Genomic DNA, 19552 nt, shown 5'->3' with positions numbered 1-19552 from the left:
AAAATGAAAACAACAGATTCATTTCCCTTATTGTGTTCCTTTGATTGTGTTTGTCAAGAGTCAAGATTAATCGCTGTAATTCATAAAATGTATACTCGCGCTTACTGCAGTTCTCAACAACAGGCTGACATCGCGAGCAGCGCCATCGGCCCCCCGTCTCACTCACGGAGAACATGTTTCTCCTGGTGCTTACCTTTCAGGAGCGTCTCGTCTGGCGCTGGCCTCCCCTCCATCATCGCTTCGGCCAGGGTTAACTTCTGCTGAAGTCGCCTGTTGCGGACTTTAAACTCCGTCAGCTCCCCCTGCAGCTCCAGGACCCGGCCCTGCAGCTGGGTCACCAGGTCCTGGGGGGCGGGCAGCCGATACACATCTTCTAATGACCGGGACGCTTTCATCAGGATGGGCAAGCGGGACCTCCTGGCGTCCTGAAGACACACATGGAGAGGACGATGAGTACACGTCACGCAGGCCACACCTTCTCACACCGACCTCCTAACGCAGGATTCAAGCCGCTGGTTCCTATAATGGCATCTATGTTTATCTCCCAGTCTACGGAATTTGTGTCTTGGCAGGTCCTTCCTCTGAGTGGCCGCTGCCAAGCTTTTCCCCGTCGACACCAGCTTGGCCCTGGCCCACCATCTCTGCGGACATGCAGATGCTCAATATACGGCAGTCATTTCCTTCTAAGAAACATTTTCTTGCTCCTTCTCCATTTCCTCCCCACGCCCCCACTGCTCAGTCTTAGCCGATCTGCCTCCCGCCCCTGCTAATCCACCAGAACCACCTCCCACCAGGAACCTCCATGGCTACCGACTCACTGATCCGGGGGCTACTGCCCGGGCTAGGAGCTCCTGACCTGCCTGGCGTAGACACCTCCATTTCCACCAGCCAGCCCAGTGCCCAGCGCCCAGCTCCTCACATGCCCCACCCGAGTCCCTGCCCCACAGCTACACAGCTTCGGTGAATGGCACCACCATCCATCCCCTCACTGCGCGTCCTCATCAAACTGCGCTTCACACTCATCACCCACTCTCCCCACTCACCAGGCTCCACTGGTCCCTGCCCCCAGGTCATCTCCTTGCCCCCACCAACCCCAAGATGCTGGCGCTCACCTAGCCATGGCAACCGCCTCCTGAGCGCCCTCCCCCACCCATCCTTGGCCTATCGAGCCCACTCTCCACACAGCAGCAGGCAAGGTGAACCTACCATTCCTCGCCTCTGCTTAAGACTACCATGACACTTCCCTGTTCCCTTATGACAAAGGGCAAAACCCTTGCCACAGCCTCCACGCAGCCCAAATCGCTTCCTCTCCCCTGCTTCCCCGTGCCCACACACTCTCCTTCTATCAGTTCCTCAGTGTCTCTGTTCCTTCCAGCCCAGGGCCTTGACCTCCCCACCTCCTGTATCTACAGCACTCTCTCTCACCCACCCCCACCCCTCTCATAATCCCAGTGCATTCATGAGGACCCAGCTCATATGTGCCTTCCTCTGGAGAATGGGCCTTGATTTCCAAGGCCAGGTCAGGTCTCTCTGTTAAGGACACTCACTGCCCCCTACACGGGTACCATTATAATTAAATGTCTGTGCGATTACTTGTCTATCTTCTGCAACGGCCTACAGCTCCAGGGCTCAGGAACTCTGCGTTTCTATCTACAGCTCTCAGCACAAGAACACAGTAGGTACTCAACAACTGCTTGTGACATGAACATACACACAATAATTTAAGAGGCCAAATGGGGGTGGCTTTTGAGTGCGGGGAATTTCACATATATTCAAAAGCTAGGGAAAGGGACCAAATCTAGACTATATGAAGTACTATTACAATTCAATAATAAAAAACACAATAACTCAATTAAAAGATGGGCAAAGGATCTGGTAGACATTTCTCAGAAGGAGATGGAGTTATGGCCAAAAACACATGAAAAGATGCTCAATATCATTAGTCATCGGGGAAATGTCAATCAAATCACAGGGAAATACTGTCACTTCCAACCCATTAGGACAGCTTATAATCAAAATAACAACATGTGCTGGCAAGGATGTGGAAAAACTAGAACCATCATGTTTCTGATGAAAATGTAAACTAGGAGCAGCCACTTTAGAAAAACAATCTGGCGACTTCTCAAAAGGTTAAATAGAGGCCGCCTGGGGGGCTCAGTGGGTTAAGCATCTGACTTTGGCTCAGGTCATGATCTTACAGTTCATGGGGTTGAGCCCCACGTCGGGCTCTGTGCTGACAGCTCAGAGCCTGGAGCCTGCTTCCGATTCTGTGTCTCCCTCTCTTTCTGCCCCACCCCTGCTCACGCTCTCTCTCTCAAAAATAAACATTGAAAAAATTTTTTAAGAAAAAAAAGGTTAAACACAGGACACAGAGTGACTACCCGAGCCCGCAATTCCACTCCTAGAAGGAGACATGAAAACACACGCCCACACAAAGACGTGTCGCACATCAATGTTCACGGCAACATTATTCATAATACCTGAAAAGTGGGAACAGCTCAAATGTCCATCGCTGATGAATGGATAAATTAAATGTGCTCTATCCATACAATGGACTACTGTCTGGCAATAAAACGAAATTGAAGTACTAATACAGACTCCAGCATGGATGCCCCTTGAAAACATTACGCTAAGTGGAAGCAGTCACCAAACATGACATATTGTGTGAGTCCGTCCACATGAAATATCCAGGACAGGCAAATATAAAAAGGCAGGAAGCAGAACAGAGGCTGCCTGCTGCTCGGGCAGACGGGGCGGAATGGAAAATGACCACGCATGGGCCAGGGGTTCTTTTTGCATAATGAACGTGCTCTAAAATGGATTATGGTAACGGCTCCACAACTCTCCGGATATACAAAAACAAAACAAAACACTACACTATACTCTTTAAGTGGCTAACTGTATGATGCGTGGATTATGCCTCAATGAAGTTATTACTCTTTCCAAGTTTTTAAGTGGGAGAGAAGGAACCTGAGAGGAAAACCGGAAATGCGTGGGACCCAGGGAATGCTGGAATCAGCAGGGTCTCCCAAGGAGGGAAAGGGAGGCAGGAGCCCCGCTTGCACGTTCTGGGAGGGGAAATGCTTTCAAGCGCATTCTCCCACGCTCCGCACGCGACCTCTGCATTCCCAGGGCTCACAGGCTAACAGAAGTCATCGGGCCCGTTTTCCAGACAAAGAACTGAATGCCAAATGACCGGTCCAATGTCATGCGACATGCAGGTCAGAGACGTGGACCTCACGGCAGCTCTTCAGCCTCTACTGCTCCGTTAAGGAAAGTCTGTCCTGAAATTGTAGGGACGAGAACAGGTCCTAGGACGAGAACAGTCTGAGGTGGTGAAGGGGACCAGTCGGGAGGAAGAGCGTGCCTCGTCAAAGAGGCCTGGAAAATAACAGTCACTGCCTGGTCCTCAGTCTCCACCAACCTCTATTCTTAGATCCAAAGCTGTGTGTCATACGGCAGGAGAAAAGATGTCTGCAAGCACACAAATGCCAAAGCCAATTTCAGGCTGGAAGACTGCCGTCAGTCAACCTAACGCGGCTTCTAAAATAACACGGCACAAAATGCTACCTTATGGACGCGGAGCGGAGTCCCACCTACCACGTCATTACAGATGTCAGGGTGGGACTGGTGGGGGGGGGCAGGGCAGGAGCGCTCACACCCCACGCTCGACCTTGCACACACACAGCCACGTACGAGGCACCGGCGGGCACTTGCCACACACTTCATCGCGTCACCACTGCGCCAGCCTCGGGTTCTAGGTCACACCCGACCCCTCGGAGCCACCGAGCACGGTAAGCGGCCAGGCCTGAAGCAATCCCGGGTATGTGTGCAACGGTGGTAAGAGGGCTCCTCCCTTGCGGAGAAAGGTATGCTTGGGAGATCCCCATTTGCCCCTGCGGCTGGGCTTCAGCCTGTAACCAACCCTACTATCCCTCGCTCTGGACAATCTTCTGAGCTTGTATTTCTTCATGTGCAAAATGTAGGGAATGGCCTGCCTAGCTCCTATGCGTCCCGAGAAGATTAAACGTGGTGACCCAGAATATCTATCTAGCACAATCCTGGCATAAATACAAGATGCTAAGAAACAAACCCGGTTGCCTTCCCTTTGAAGACACAAGCAAGAAGAGAACTCCAAACTAAAAAAAGAAAAAAACACATTGTTTTTAAATATATTCAGAGAAATTAATAAGTTCATTCGATTCTGCAATTTTCCTGAACAAAGGAGGCTGTCCCCCACATAAACTGGGAGGAAAAAACCACCTAGTTTTCCTAATACACAGGTACAAACCAGCAGGGCTGGGGGCACAGATGAGAGCATTTCTATTCCAGCCAAATTGCACAAATTTGCATCTGGAGTACCGTTAATATAATGGCAGTATCTTTTTTTTTTTTTTTTTTGTCTTTACTGATATCTTTAGAAAACCCTTTTCTAGAAATTATAGTTTTGGTGCATAATTTAAAACAATCAAATGCAATTTTGCTAATGATATATCTAACTCCCTTTGGTATGCACGAAAGCAGTAATTTAGTGGTCAGGAAATAAACTTCCTTCTCCATTCTGATGCTGTGAAGCAGGGGGTACAGCGGATCCCTCAGATACAGAACACCCATCAGGCACGGGGACGCCCACGGCCCCCACTGGAGCTCGATCAGAAACACGACCCGCTTCACCAGGACACGCACCTCTCCCTGCACCAACCAACCCCAACCCTGTGCCCAGGAGGATGTCAGCGGAAGGTCCCATCCGACACTGCCGAGAGGGTCTGGCTTTTAATAATCTGGCTTATGTGATGATATCTGAGGTGCACAGAGACGGTATCTTGACTGAAGCAAAATGCACTCACCCCACAAAACCGGATCCCACTGCTTCGGGCCAGCAGGAGCGGGGGGCCAGCCTGGGAAAGGGCATGGCAGTGCCGCCCCTTAACTGCTGGCTACCTGTGGGCATCCAAATTCTGGCTTCCTCAGCTCGGATAGGTGTTGTAAGGATATGAGCACGTAGACAAAGCTCACAGAAAAGTACCTCTCCGCCAGAAAGTCTGCAGAAGAGAAAACCTAGGTTTTCGGCCTGACTCCCGAAGTCGTTATCCCAATTTCACTGCAACCTACAAAGTGAGTGTCCACCTGGAGATGAAAGTCATACAATTCTGGCACAGTCCCCCAATGGAATTCTACAAAGCCATTACCAGGAAAGACGCTCCCGGTACACAACATGAAGGAAAAGCTACACAAACAGATGTATAGATAGGACTCTGCCTTTATAAGGAAACCGCATAAATGTCACGCTATATACCTAAGTAAGACTGGGCTGGGGAAGAGGTGAAGACAAAACACACACCTCAAGGTAGAGGCCAGACTAAGTACAGGCAAAGGGAGACACTGGATTTTATATAAATCAAGTGGGATCAGAGGTCAGTTTTTCAGTCTTACATTTGTATAAAATAAAACATGAATAAATAACACACAAACAGGCTTACTCTGTGGGTCCCCCTGGGGAAGGACAGGGGAGCAGCGTGCCTCCCAGGCATCAGGCACAGGCTCTCCGGCGAGCCCTCCGTGTGGAACATGGCATCCAGTGGCTTCTCTTCCCAAGCCTCTCTCTTGCCGTCCTGCTGGAACCTGAGCGGGTCACCCTCCACGATCACGGTCTGCACGGAGGCATCTTTCAGCTCCGGCTGGGGCGCTTCGCCTGCCCTCACGAGCGGGGCCGTCCAAGGCGACCTCAGTGCATCGTGGGGCTTGGGCGACGAGTTGGGTTGGGCGAACTGTCCGACTTCGCCTTTTGGCTGAAGAGCCATTTGCTTGAGTGGCTTCTCCGCGTCCCTGTCAAGGTGTCCTGCAGAAACCCCCTGCTCGATGAAGCATATTCGTTCCAGAAGTAGTTCACGCAGCACTTTCAGAAGGTCAGGCCTGTTTTTCCAAAAGAAAAGGGAAGGGAAGAACACGGTTTTCTTGTGCCCTACCTAGTTTCCCAAGTTTTCCCAACGGGCCTAGAGCCTGATTAAATACACTGACTGCCCACCAAGGGCCGGGACCCACACCAGGGATTTTATGCCGGGTCACCTCATGACAGCCACACAAGGTGGGTACTACCTTGTCTATGTCATGGGTAAGAGGAGGAGAACTGAGGTGACACACACACAGCAAGTGAGGGGCCACACGACTATACGGACGCAGGCTGGGCCTGGAAGGGGGCAAACAGGGCCGTCAAGTCCCCAAGTGTTCTTGGCAAGTGCAAGGTCCACCCACTCCCGGCTCCCTGCCTGCATCCAGGAGCAAATACGGCTGGGGTGGACCCCGCCAACCCAGAGGGCCCGTGGGGAGCAGGCCTATCATGGTGTACAGTCTGTGTGCAGGGACGCTGTGAACCCTCGTGATAGGAAGAGCAGTGGCTTTGAAATCCCATGAAAATGGCTTCAAATCCTAACTCTGCGATTCTTTGGAAGTAGGGTCAGTCTCCCCCCAGGACAGCAGTGAGGATTAAAAGAGAGGGTGTACAGGTAGCAGGTCGTTTCGTGCCCCTGGCCACAGCCCCAGGCTCCCGGGGACCCCAGCTCAGGCTGCATGGACACCGTGTGCACGGCACCGGGAGACACAGACGGTCCTGCCTCAAGCACTCCTGGCCTCTCTCTGCTGCACCGGGCGTTTTCCAGGGCTCCCTGCCCCCCCAGCAGGGCAGAGGGAAGTGAGAACCGGCTTACATGCGGGGGAGGGGTCTCCCTCAAGCAGTGGGGAGAGCGAGCTGCTCGGAAATGTCCCCACCTCCCAGCATCCACAGTGCAGTCTACAGTGTCCCTTAGAGGCTGCCCACAGCTCTAACCAGATCACTCGTGTCCCCTGACTGGCTCTGCCTCTATCCCTATCTTACGCTCTCTGCTCCCCAGAGTCATATCCCAAAAAAGCCACTTGTACCGAGTCCTTACTTCAGGCTCTGTTTTCCCAGGAACTCAAAGCCAGCATGTAGAAGACTACAGGGCAGTTCACAAACTCCTTCTGTGGGTGTTACCTGTGCTAGGCCTGCGACAGGCACGGAGGGTGCAAAACTGCCTACAAGGCTTAGCCTGGGTCGCAGACAGAAACGCCAACATATCACTGCTCCACAGCGTACAAAGGCCAACACGAGCCCTGCGCAGGTTTTAATGGGTAACGGAGCCACGATCCAAGGGGTCCAGGCCAAAGGGAAATGGGACCTTCCAGGCCTGGCAAACAAGGTGAAAACAGCAGAGACACGCTGGAGGGTAAGGGGGTGAAGCAGAAAGCTAGGCAGGGGGAACTGAGGCGGGAGAGGAAAGGGGAGCCACTGCACAGCTCTGTGGCAGTGGCCCGGTCACCCGTGTGCTTTGCAGGGGTGACTCCAGCTGCTGTGTGAAGAATAAACAGAGAGACTTCCTGTCAAGGGGGAGGCGTGAGTACACACAGGAGCCCCGCCCACCCTGCTCGAAGCCCACGTGAGTGACAACAACAAATATCTAACAAGAGCCTATCATAGGGTGCACTACAGGCCTCAAAAACAAGGTACAATTTATCTAAAAGTCAGAAACTGAGGAGGAGACCCTCACATGGTAGAGAAACCATGGAGATTTCAGGAGCCAGAGGGCCAAGCAGAGGTGACCGCAGTGCCCCATGGGGGGAAGAGAAGGAGGGGACACGGAGCTCGCTGTCCAACCAAACCTGCGCACTCAGCCTGCTGCTGCACAGACAGGCCGCAACCCAACAGGTCACAGTTCGTGCTCAAGGAAATAAAATCAAAAAAGCAACTGAAGATTGTAAAGTAAGTATGTACATGGGCACTGGGTGGCTCGGCCAGTTAAGTGGCCGACTTCAGCTCAGGTCATGATCTCACGGGTTGTGGGTTCGAGCCCTGCGCGAGCTCTGTGCTGACAGCTCAGAGCCTGGAACCTGCTTCCGATTCTCTGTCTCTCTCTCTCTCTGCTCTTCCCCTACACATACACACACACACACACACACTCTCTCTCTCTCTCTCCCTCAAAAGATGGATAAGCATTAAAAAAAAATTTAAAATAAGTATGTGTAAATCATCTAAAAGATAACAGTGAAAAAGCTATTCATTTCAGAAAGAAAGAAAGAAACTAGGAGACTGAGGCAGGAAAATAAGGAAAACGGGACTGAAGTGGGCAAGGGAAGAAGGAGAGGCCAGCGGGGCAGCTGGGGTTAACATGCAGGAAAGGGGTGCGGGGAGGCGAGGCCGGCGCAGTCAGTAGTGATGGGGGACGAAGAGGCCCTCATCCGTTTTACGCCCTTTCTCTTCTCTCTGCAGACCGGCTCCCTGACCGTCCCCCTCCTGTGTCTCTGCCGCCACTCGGCGTGAGCCCTAGCACCCCCTTCCCTGCTGGGCCCTCTACTGGCTGGACTCCCGTCAGCTGGCTCTGGGGCACAGGCGACTCCATTCAGATCACACAGCCGTGGCACGCCGAAGCGGGGTGAAAAATAAAACAGCTTGCAAAACAAAATTAAAATGTATGGTGCATTTTTCACGCCTAATATGGAATCATCTAGACTACACAAACCATCTTAAAATTTAGTCAACCCGGGCTTTATAAATATTTCTGGTGCTTTAAGCATGTTAAACTAAATTGTCCTTCCCTCTCCTTCCCTTAATATAGATTAAAAGTCATGACAATCGCTATTCAGCTAGCCAAAGGAGGCCTGTTACTCACCACCAAACAACACACAAGAAAGCCCAGGAAAAAGACTTTACAAATGGGTGGTAAAAGATGGTCAAAGAGGCCATTATAATTCACTAAAGTGGGGGTGCTGTTAAATAAAACATTTCAAGTGTTACTTTGCTAGGAATCTGAGCATTAAGCCACTGCCGTGATCAGGACCCTTTTAATGGCTCAGTAGAGGGTCTTGTCAGAGGGCCAAACATTGTTGATACGTCCTTCCTGAGAATCTCTGCCACAGAGAAAGGGTGTTAAGGGGAGACAAACTGACGCTTGTGAAGCACTTAACAGTGTCAGGTCCTTTAAATACACTGACTACATTCACTGTTTTTTTTAAGTTTATTTATTTGAGAGAGAGCGTGAGCAGGGAAAGGGCAGAGAGAGAGAGAGGGAGAGGGAGAATGCCAAGTGGGCAGGCAGCTGGCTCTGTGCTAGCAGCTTGGAGTCCGACACGGGGCTCGATCCCTGGAACCGTGAGATCATGGTCTGAGCCAGCATCAAAACGCTTAACCGAGTAAGCCACCCAGGTGCCCGAAACTGATGACGTGTAGTAGTCACGTAAGACCAGGAGATGCCCCGAAGCTGACCCCATGTTACAGATGAAGAAACAGGCTCATCAAGATTCAAGATCCCTTAGCAAAGGGGCAGAACAAAGACCAGAACCCAGATCTTTCTGACTCCGAAGAATCACTACCCTCTTTCTGACTTTCTGCACTTCCCTTCTGCTGTGACATCGCGCTTTGGGCCGTCTGCGTGCTCACTGAAGTATTTATGGAGCACCTCCCACCTGCCACGTAAGGTGGCGGACGTGTCTGGTGAAAAGGAAGCAAGGGGCTCACGTTTCATTAAGGCCGAAGGACATCCACACATGTGTCGGTAACTAAATAAGCCTGGTAAGTACTCAGAACTGAGGGAGGGAGTCTGAGACCGTGTGTAGGGGCACGGTTTGCCGTTACGAGTCAGCAACAGAGCTGATGTCTGGCCGAGGCCCCACCGGTCACACGTACACCTAGGAAAAGAGTGCTCCAGGTAGAGGCAATGGCTACTGCAAAGGCCCTGAGGTGAGGACCAGGCTGGGTGTGGGAGGGGCAGAGACGAGGTCTGTGTGGCTGGAGCTCGGGGAGCAAGACCAGTAGGGGATGCGGACAGAGGACCAGGCAGGCGCCAGGTCGGGAGGCTCTGACCTTACGGTAGGGGCAGTGGAAAGCTGCTGGAGGGTTTTAAGCATGGGAGGGACGTGATCTGATCTGAGCTTTAAAAAGATCCCTGTGGCATGGGGCACCTGGATGGCTCAGTCGGTTAAGCGTCTGACTCTTGAATTCGGCTCAGGTCATATCACGGTTGTTGAGTTCGAGTCCTGTGTCAGGTTCTATGCTGACAGCGTGGAGTCTGCTTGGGATCCTCTCTGCCCCTCCCCTGCTTGCTTTCTGTCTCTCTCTTTCTCAAAATAAATAAATAAAATAAGTAAATAAATCGATAAAAATAAAAAGGTACCTTTGGCAACAACAAAACCCCCCCAAAAGCCTCCCTGCAGCCACTCTGTGGAGAACGGACAGTAGAGGAGGCCGTGCTGCCGGGGTCCAGGCGACAAATGGGGGCGGTCTGGGCCAAGAGGGGGTTCCTAACCAGAAGACTGGTGTCTCCCTGACCCATCTGAATCCAGGATATCCCAAGGGGTCTTTCGTAAAAGACTCCTCTGGATAATTCTCCAACAGCTCCTGGCATTTAGTTGCTGAGGGAAAGTCAAGTCCCCAGATGTCCACTCCCACATTTATGAAAAGGAGATCACGGCCGGCAGCACGCAAAGCTGGCGTGAGGGTGCGATGGGACCGGGCACGTGATGCCCGGTGTGGGTGCCAGACGGGGGTGCCAACCACGGTCAGGCCTGCGGGAGGGCCCTCGGAGCCACGCGTCCACGTCATGGGCTTCAGCGGTGTACCGTGAATGACAGCTATCCGGAGAGCAAGATTCAGGGCGGCAGAGTCAGGCTCGAGTAGGAAAGCCTTCTGTGACACTACAAGTGGCCGGCATGGTCCGGAAGCCTGTGGAACAGTTAGCTGCAGGCCCGGGTCATGGAACCACAGACGTCACAAGCTTGCCCGGCAGGCAGGGTGTTGGCCCAGAAAACGCTTTTTGGAAGAAATGTAACTAGGTCTACATTTTTAAAAATCAAGAGATTTAGAATATAATTTAGAGGCTTCCCCTGGAAGAGTGGGAGGCTCCTGTGCTCACACCACAACCGTCAGAACTGGCAGGGGGCACACTCGCCCCAGGTCTCACATGTCCACTGTGGCCCACTCTTTCTCCCCCTTCCTCCCCCGGCTCACATCGCCCAAGCACATTCTAGGCGCTGCACGGTCTGAGAGCTGCATCTTCGAGCTCTGATGTAATGTTTGGGACCCTGGCAGGCAGAAAACCCCCCAGCTCTCAAGGGTCCACTATGATCACCCAACTCCCTGTGATAGTAAACCAGAAGAGGCATTAGACATGTGCCCCACTGAGGACAAAGGCTAGAAAAATGTCAGACGGGTGCCAGGGACTGGGGAAGGGGCGGCCTGCCTGAGCCCACAAACACAGAACACGCCAGTCCCTTTTTCAGCTAAAGAAATGTCTGTGAGGCTTAGTCCACCAACGAAGCGGGACATGGTCGGGTTGCCGGCTCTTGCCAAGAGTCGCAGGCAGGAGTTAGTGGCTCCATTTCTCTGTCTACACTGCAGGGGAGGGGAAAGCACTCTTACTGAACATGCACCACCGCCTGCCATTTTCCTTAAACGGTGTTTCCTTCCCCCTCACGGCTCCCGAGGACGTGGCCGGAGAGGCCGGGCTGAGAAAGGAAGGCACGGCTCCTTCTGGCTCCAAAGCCCGAGCAGCTGTCACCTGTCACGACGGACTCGGAAGAATGTGAAGTGGGGACAGTCTGCTCCCGGAGGGTTAATGTTAAAGACACGAATGTACGGAGCATTTCTCCTTCTTTGTTTCGAGGCAAACATCCTGAAGTTATTTCCTCACACGGATGACTCCCAGCAGATAGAATGAGAAGAGAATTTAAGTTCAAGGCCCACATAAAACAGCGAGTCACGACTACCATGGCAGTTTCTAAGCTGTTGCAGAAACTGGAAGAGGCGCCGGTGGGGCGGATTCCTCTCGCTGACGGCCAGAGGCAGCCCTTCCCGGGGCTCCCAGGACCGATTCCAGAGGAAAGCTTGCATGAGGCCTTGCCCAAGCCCCCTCCCAGCCACTCGTGTGCAGCCTAATTACGTAATTGCTTGACTGGCAAGGTTCCTTCCAAGACATTCCGGTGGCCCTCTCGGCTAAATTGCGCAGCCCCGCCATCTAAATCCATTTAGCAAAATGAGTTTGCTCTCCCCTCACGCTGGAGAGGAAAGCAATGCCGGGGCCCCGTGTCTACCTGGATTCCAGGAACAATGTGGCCTTCTCGTTGACAAACGGGGCAAGCAAGTTCAGGGGGTCGCCTTCTTCTAGCCTCCAGTCTCCGGGGCAGCCAGGCTTGTGGACTCCATCGTAATCTAGAATACTGGAATCTGTGTGCCTTAGATATCCATTTTTGCAGCCTCCTTTGGAATAATCCCCCACGACCTGCAAATCAGAGCACTTGGTCAAAATGCGGACGTTGGAGGAGCGGAAGGGGGTGCGTGCGGGAGAGAGAGAAGACAGAGGCACACAGTGAACGTGCAGTGCAAGTAGGCCAGAGGGAAAAGGAGAGGGCAGAGAGCGGAATGGACAGTCCACACACGTGCCCTGTGGCGGAGAGACATGCTCCCACCAGAGTCTAGAGAGGGCTACATCACTTCTCCGCCCCGTCGGTTCCCTCATCCACAAGATGGGGAGAGGAATGCCACGTCCCCAGATGACCACAATAATAAAATGAGAGGATTGGCTCACCTGAAGTCCTGGCAGTGCCCTGCCCGCCATGCGTGTGTCCCCGCCGCCGCCGCCCGCCCCCCCCACGGCTGCTCCTGGTAAGTTCTTCCCAAGAAGGGACCCTCTGGACATCTATTATCTACTTCTTGCAATGTATCCTTCCCGTTATACATCAGAAAGGCGACTTACTCTTTACAGATACATCCTAATTAACATGACTTTGATTTGTCTCATTAGGAAAGAAGAGCGTTCCTAACTCCCAGGGAGATGTTATTTACGGATCCACCGTCTGGGGTCACTGAGGGCCCCAGAGGAGTGGTACCAAGGATGCATCTAGTTAAAGCTTGTGCTGGGCATGTCTTGAGGTGCTGCAATTAGCATTCTTTCTCCCCATTTCCAAAGCTGTAAATTTCTTCTACCCATCTATAAATAACTCCCCTTGACTTCATTACTGCTGGTGATATACACACTAGCCATCACACCCCTCTCTCACACTTGTAAAATGATTAAGATTTTTAAATGGAAGACAAGACCCACACAAATGAGCTGTTATTTATAGGGTCTTGTTTGCCACCAATCTAGTTATTACATCCATCTAAATAACAACTTCCAAGGAAGGAAAGTATGGGAAATAATAATAAAAAAGAGTGATAGGGTTTCCTGAGCACTAAGTACACACCTTTCTGTTTAAGTAACACAAAAACTCCATAAGGATGTATTAACTTCCCTGATGGAAAAACTCAGGCTTAGGGGTTAACGGAAGTCATAAAGATTCAGGCCAAGACTTGAAATCGGCATCCATCAGAACTGCCCTGCTTTCCCAAACCATCTACTGTTTAATGCTCTCTCGTTCATGACTACAAGAACCTGAACACCTTGAAGTTTACAAATGCCAAGGTTCTGGCGTCCCATCTTCCACCACGCCCCAGTCTTTTGGGCTCTTTCAAGTTGGGAGAATGTCTGTTCCAAATGCCCAGTATCGATGTGACTGGAGGAACATTCCACGTGGAAGGAGGCAAAGTCCCAACAGTGCCCAGACGACACGAAGCTGGGTTCCAGACCGGGACACTGGAGACAGCCCTCGAGAAGGGAGTCCTCACACCCCAATCAGGATCTGGGCCTTCAGGTCAGTCCAGAGACAGGGGCCCTCATCTCAACTCCGTCCCTAACTTAACGCCGTGTCCTGGAGAAATCCTTCCACTCACAGGCCTCCATTTCCAGGGCGTGAAACAAATGCATCTGGTTAGATTACTAAGGATCTAACATCCAAAGCCTGTTATTTATTCTTTTACAACAACCCTGTTTTTACTGGCAACACTACGTATGTCTTCCTGTTTCCTGACGGGCCCTACCACCCCGTCTGCAGTCCAAGAAGAAAGAGACCGAGTGCCTCGCTTCCCACTGGCCCACGGCAAGCACTCGATACAGGCAGAGGAACAGAAGACTGGCCTGGGCACCTCGAGGGGAGGATGCAATAGGAGCGGACTGCCGCGTTCCTACCTTGCTGTTCTGCTCCAAGTGCTGGTCACGCAGGAAGTCCTTCTCATCATCCTCCCCTGTTGTGGCCGTGTCCTCATCCTCCTTGCTAGCCAGAAGCTACATGGAGCATGGAATGGTGTGAAAACGCAACCCAAGAAAGTGTGCGGCATGAATATGTATGAATAAGTCAGCGATGTCTTTTTTTTTTTTTTAATGCAAACAAAAAACAAACCAAAAAGGACGCAAAAACGAATGCCAAAGCCAATGAAATAAAAATTAACCAAAATTAGAGACGCTGGTTCTAGCCAATCACACGCAGCCGCCTAGGATCGGGCACAAATTCAGGATGAACTCCCAAGAAATAACGGGAGCCACCCCCTGCCCTGGCAGGGCCTTCCCCAAGCTGCTGTGAATTGAATACGCTGTCTGCTGTGCCGCTGCCCTTCTTGCCGTTGCTAAATTCACTTTCAGATTATATAAAAGTAACAAGATTTTGGGGAAAAAGCTATTGATGGAATTGAAAATATCAAACAGCAAGAAAGCAGTAAATGAAATTTATGCTCTGCCCGATTTATGCACCACTTCTGCTATTTAGCACAGCAAGTAAACCTCTTCTTGGACTGTCACACATTGGAGACGGACAGGCCCAACAATGCTGTCATTCCGCTGACAGAAAGTCCTCGTCCCTAATGAGCAGAGTATCAAGCTTGCCTGACGGTAACTTTATGCTTTGGGAACGAAGAGCAGCGTTTTATAAAGACTGCATAAATCCCTGATGCTTTAAAAGCGTCCACATCCGGCACTCTCCAGAACGGACAGTGCAACGTTCCCGAGACGGCCGGATCTCAGCTCTCGGGAAGAGAGAAAATTCTAGTCCTGCGACCCCTGGGCTAACGAAATCAAAATGGAGAGGAGAGGTGGCCACACCCAGGGAGGTAATCAGTCAGAGCTGTTTCAAAAATTACACTGAACCTCTTATCACCAATGAAACTGTAAGTTCTGCACTGACGTGTCACTTGCTGAGTCACTTCCTGGGCAAGTTGGACATGAGATTTTTAAGGTTCTGTCTCTATAGTTTTATTTATGAATGCCTACAACCAGTCCATAATTTTCCCACACCAACTTAAATTTTTCTGATCTTCCTCTTATAGGAAACCTTTATTTTGGAAGAAAGCAAACAAAACAAAGCAAATTGCCTTCATTCAGTCATTTTATAGAAAACTTTTCCGGACTAGAACACATTCAACCTAGCCATAGCCAAATCTGCAATCAGGATCAAACAGAACTGACAGTCTCGCAAATCAGAGCTTCCTAAACTATGAAACAGTCAACACGCTGGCCACGTACGCATACATTCACTGCAGCATCCGTCTCTACGTGTGGGCGAGGGGCTTCTCTCCCGCTACTCTATCTTCCCTCGTTATTAAAACGTTCCCAAGCGATAAAGACCAGCCGGGCCTCTCAAACTTGATGGAGGGAGTAGAAGACATCAGACTACTGTGGAAGAAGTACCGGCAATCTCCTGTAAAATGAATAAAGCCACGACCCAGGAACCCACTCGTGGGTACTCGTCAGGAAAAATGAAAACGTAACGATCTGCACATGAGTGTTCAGAGCAACTTTTATCATAATATCCCCAAACCAAAACAACGCAAGTCGGCAGCAGCAGAACAAATAAACAAATTCAATACATTTACACCCTGGAATACTCCTTAGCAATAGAAACGAACATATTGTTGGTTCGTGTAACAACAGGGATGAACCTCGAAAACAGAAAGCTGAGTGAAGGACGCTTTACACAGGAGTCTACTCGATGATTCCAGTTCTGGGAAGGTCTAGTGCAGGCAAAACTAACACGTGGGGGTCAAAAGGAGAAAAATGGGGTGGGGGGGCGTCTGGGGGGCTCAGTCGGTTAAGCGGCCAGCTTCGGCTCAGGTCATGATCTCATGGTTCATGGGTTTGAGCACCGCACTGGGCTCTGTGCTGGCAGCTAGCTCAGAGCCTGGAGCCTGCTTCGGATTCTGTACCTTCCTCTCTCTCTGACCCTCCCCTGCTCACACTGTCTCTCTCTGTCTCTCAAAAATAAATAAAAATCATTAAAAAAAAATTTTTTTAAATAGAAAATTGGGGGCCCTTGGGTGGCTCAGTTGGTTAAGCGTCCACTTTCAGCTCAGGTCATGATTTCACGGCTCATGAGTTCGAACCCCACGTCGGGCTCTGTGCCGACAGCTCAGAGCCTGGAGCCTGCTTCTGATTCGGTGTCTCCCTCTCTCTGCCCCTCCCCTGCTTGCACACTGTCTTCTCTGTCTCTCAAAAATAAATAAACATTGAAGAATATTTTATTTAAAAAGTAGAAAAACGGCTGGGAGTAGCAGCGAGAACCAATGAGAAGGGACACAAGGGGTCTGGAGGAGGTGTGGGTTACACAGGTATGTACATTTGCAAATGAGAGCAAACACAGACTTACGATTTCTCTATTTCAATGTACAAAAATGTAACCTTAAAAGAAAAAATAACTGTTAAGCACATACTGAAGTTAAGACATACGTATTGAAGTATTTCAGGGGAAAGACACCGGAATTTGTAACCTACATTAAAGGTATCAAAAAGATCAGATGGAGTGACCAGGGAGACCTGGGACATGTTAGCAGGAGAATCTAGGTGGGGAGTGTGTGGGGGCTCACGGTCAGGTTCTTCTCACTTTGCTGTGCGTGTGTTTTTTCAGGATAAAATGCTAGGGGAAAGTCTCTCCCATCTTTGAAAAAACAAAACAACAGCATTCTCCCTCTGGTCCCCCAACAGCTCTGGTCACTGAGCGCTCTCTGCCTCGCTCCAGGCTTCTTGAAAGAACTTCTATCCCCGCCTCCAGCAACGTGGCTCTTGTTGCTGACATTCTCTAGAAACTGCACGTGAAAGGTCCTCAGACACTGTCCAACACAGGAGACAGAACCCACACGGGCTTAGGGAAGAGGCACAGAGCAGCCCGTCCCTGACCCTACAGATAAAGGAGGGGTCTCCCATAAGTTAAGCTAAGCAAAGTACTGTTAACCCACGTCATTCCCAGTTGAAATACCAACGCATGGAAGCCATTCTTCATTTCCAGAACCACAACCACACCACTACCCACTACAGTGAAATCAATATGAACTTTTATTTCTCTTTACCTCTACTGACTTGGTCAAAATTAAAAGTAAACTCAATTTCCAGCAATGGCCAAGAAATGAAATGTTGTGGACAGAGAGAAATGTCCCCCACTCCACACACGAACGACTCATTGACAACTTCTCACCGTTTCTTTTCTTGTCTTCTGACAGCACTTGACCCAAGAGGACATCCCCTCCCTAAAGCATCGCTCCGTAATGTCAGCCCCGGCCTGGTTCTGGCCCGGCCTCCTGGCTTATTCTTTCATGATCTGCTTTTCGGGCTCTCCTTCCCCCTCCAAGAAGAAAAGACCCTTGACCTCGAAAGAGCAGGCAGACCCCGGTCTGCTCACTCCCTCAGCACACCGCGCTCTTCCTCCACAGCCCTCCCAACCCTCGGGGGCACCTGCTCCTCTGTGTCTGTGCCTGACACACAGGCTGCGGCAGGCCCGTGTCCCCGTTCAGTTCTAACACGCGGGTGCACAGGAAAGCACCTGCTGAAAGAACATGAATGAACAGAGTCTTTCAAAATGAGAGCTGAGGCCACAAGGTACTCGGGACTACCTCTGGTCCTGCTACCCCCAGGGTGTCCCTCAGAGCAAGAGAAGCTCATGACAAATGTGGACTCTCAGGCCCCGGGCCAGGCTCACTGAGCCAGAATCTCCATTTTAACAAGATGCCCGGGAGAGTCATAGGCACGGTGACCCTGAGCAGCTCCACCCCGTGGTGTCACGGAGACGACACTGAACAGAGCCAGAAGAAGGCTGCAGGTCCAACTCTGCCACTAACTTACTAAGAAAATTAAGTTAAACTGGGGCGCCTGCGTGGCTCAGCTGGTTAGCATCTGACGCCCAGTTTCAGCTCAGGTCATGATCTCACCAGGATCATGGTGAGTTTGAGCCCTGTGTCGGGCTCTGCACGGACAGTAAGGAGCCTGCTTGGGATTCTCTCTCTCCATTTTTCACTACCCATCCCCCACTCATGCTGTCTCCATCTCGAAAAATAAAGAAACTTAATAAATTTTTGTAATTAAATTAGCTGTTTTACTGAGTGTCTACTATATGCCAGGCACTGTGTTGAGGGCTCTTTATAAATCATGGAAAATTCACAGTAACCTATGAATTCAGACTGTTAGAAAGTGCTTGCTTTTAATGAAATTAAATCTGCTTCGGACAAACGAAATTGCATTCTATTACCTGAAGCAGAATTCAACCAGCACCTTCTACTTCTGAGTACCATGTCGGTCCCCTAGAGTCACACAAGGTCGACTTCTAATTCAGAATGACAGCCCTCTCAACACCTGCGTTCAATTTAATTATGCCCCTCAATCCATGTTTTCCCTCCAGGTCAAAAAAAATCTTAGTTTTCTAGCCATTTCTAAAGATAGTGATGTTAAGTAAACAGTCATCACAGAGACTAAGCCCTTCTGCGCCCTGACGCGTCTCCTTAGAGGGGACAGCTGCACACGTCACCTAGCTCGCGGCCTGCCCGCAAAGCAGGCCCGGCACCCTGGCTGCCGGCTGCTCCAAGCACCGTGCGTCCATTCTCAACCACGTGCTCCGTAATCCGTAAATTAATAACCAGTAAATAAACGTGAAGAAATAGCGACCACCCGATGTGAGACTATTTTACGGCACTTTTAAAACCAAAGGACACCTGTTCTCAGTCTTTGGTTTGTTGGGCTGGTTTTGAAGTGAAAGGCCCCCGCGCGGGAAGGAGCGCGGCCTGAAGCAGCCGGAGGGAGCCCACGCCGGCGCGGCCATTTTGAGGACAGACCTGCCAAAAGGCATCAAGGGCCTCCCGCTGTGTAGACCCTTTGTCAAATTAAAAGTTGCAAGGGGAGGATACATTGAAAATAAATTATATGCTTATTTCATACCTGTGTCTATCTACATCTGTACTTTTGACCTAGAAATTACATATCTGGGAAGACAGTCTAAGGGGAAAAAAAAATTCTAAACCCAGAAAAAGATCTGTGTTCAAACACCCTCATCCCCTCATTAAGTAATTTAAAAGAGTGAGTGGCTAGAAACCGTCTACATGTCCCATGATAATGAGGGGCCCAGTTCAATGTCAGAGCCGTCACAGGCAAAGTGAGATGCTGCACTGGAACGCAGCGATTGGAAATAAAAACAGGAAACAAAACCGTATGTGCGTTGTGGGCCTGCACGGGTCCATCTGCGCAAACAGGGAAGGAAGGATTCCAAAATGCTAATTAACTATGTGTGTTTCAAAGTGACAGGATCCGGGTAATTCCTTTTCTCTATTTTAACCCAATGCTGCGGGTTAATTAAACACTGGAGAAAAGTACCGAATTTTAAAAACAAAGAGAGGTTTGTTTCCCACCACTCTCCCCCTCCTCCC

The 19552-nt window shown here is 50.6% G+C and overlaps 1 protein-coding gene across 5 annotated transcripts in view; it reads right to left on the bottom strand.

The window, feature by feature from the left end:
• CDK5RAP2 (CDK5 regulatory subunit associated protein 2) overlaps positions 1–19552 on the bottom strand; it is a 167532-nt gene that overhangs the window by 54919 nt on the left and 93061 nt on the right. For all 5 annotated transcript variants that reach the window (XM_029919480.1, XM_029919482.1, XM_029919484.1 and 2 more), the window contains 4 exons: positions 14070–14165; positions 12097–12284; positions 5481–5913; positions 194–425 (listed from right to left, as the gene is read on the bottom strand). In XM_029919480.1, the coding sequence (XP_029775340.1) occupies positions 194–425; positions 5481–5913; positions 12097–12284; positions 14070–14165 (949 nt within the window). The remainder of the gene's footprint in view (positions 1–193; positions 426–5480; positions 5914–12096; positions 12285–14069; positions 14166–19552) is intronic.

This window comes from Suricata suricatta, chromosome 13 (assembly GCF_006229205.1).
Source record: "Suricata suricatta isolate VVHF042 chromosome 13, meerkat_22Aug2017_6uvM2_HiC, whole genome shotgun sequence".
In the NCBI taxonomy this organism is placed as follows: domain Eukaryota; kingdom Metazoa; phylum Chordata; class Mammalia; order Carnivora; family Herpestidae; genus Suricata; species Suricata suricatta.
The sequence above is the reverse complement of the archived record's forward strand: the minus strand, read 5'-3'. Positions and strand labels throughout refer to the sequence as shown.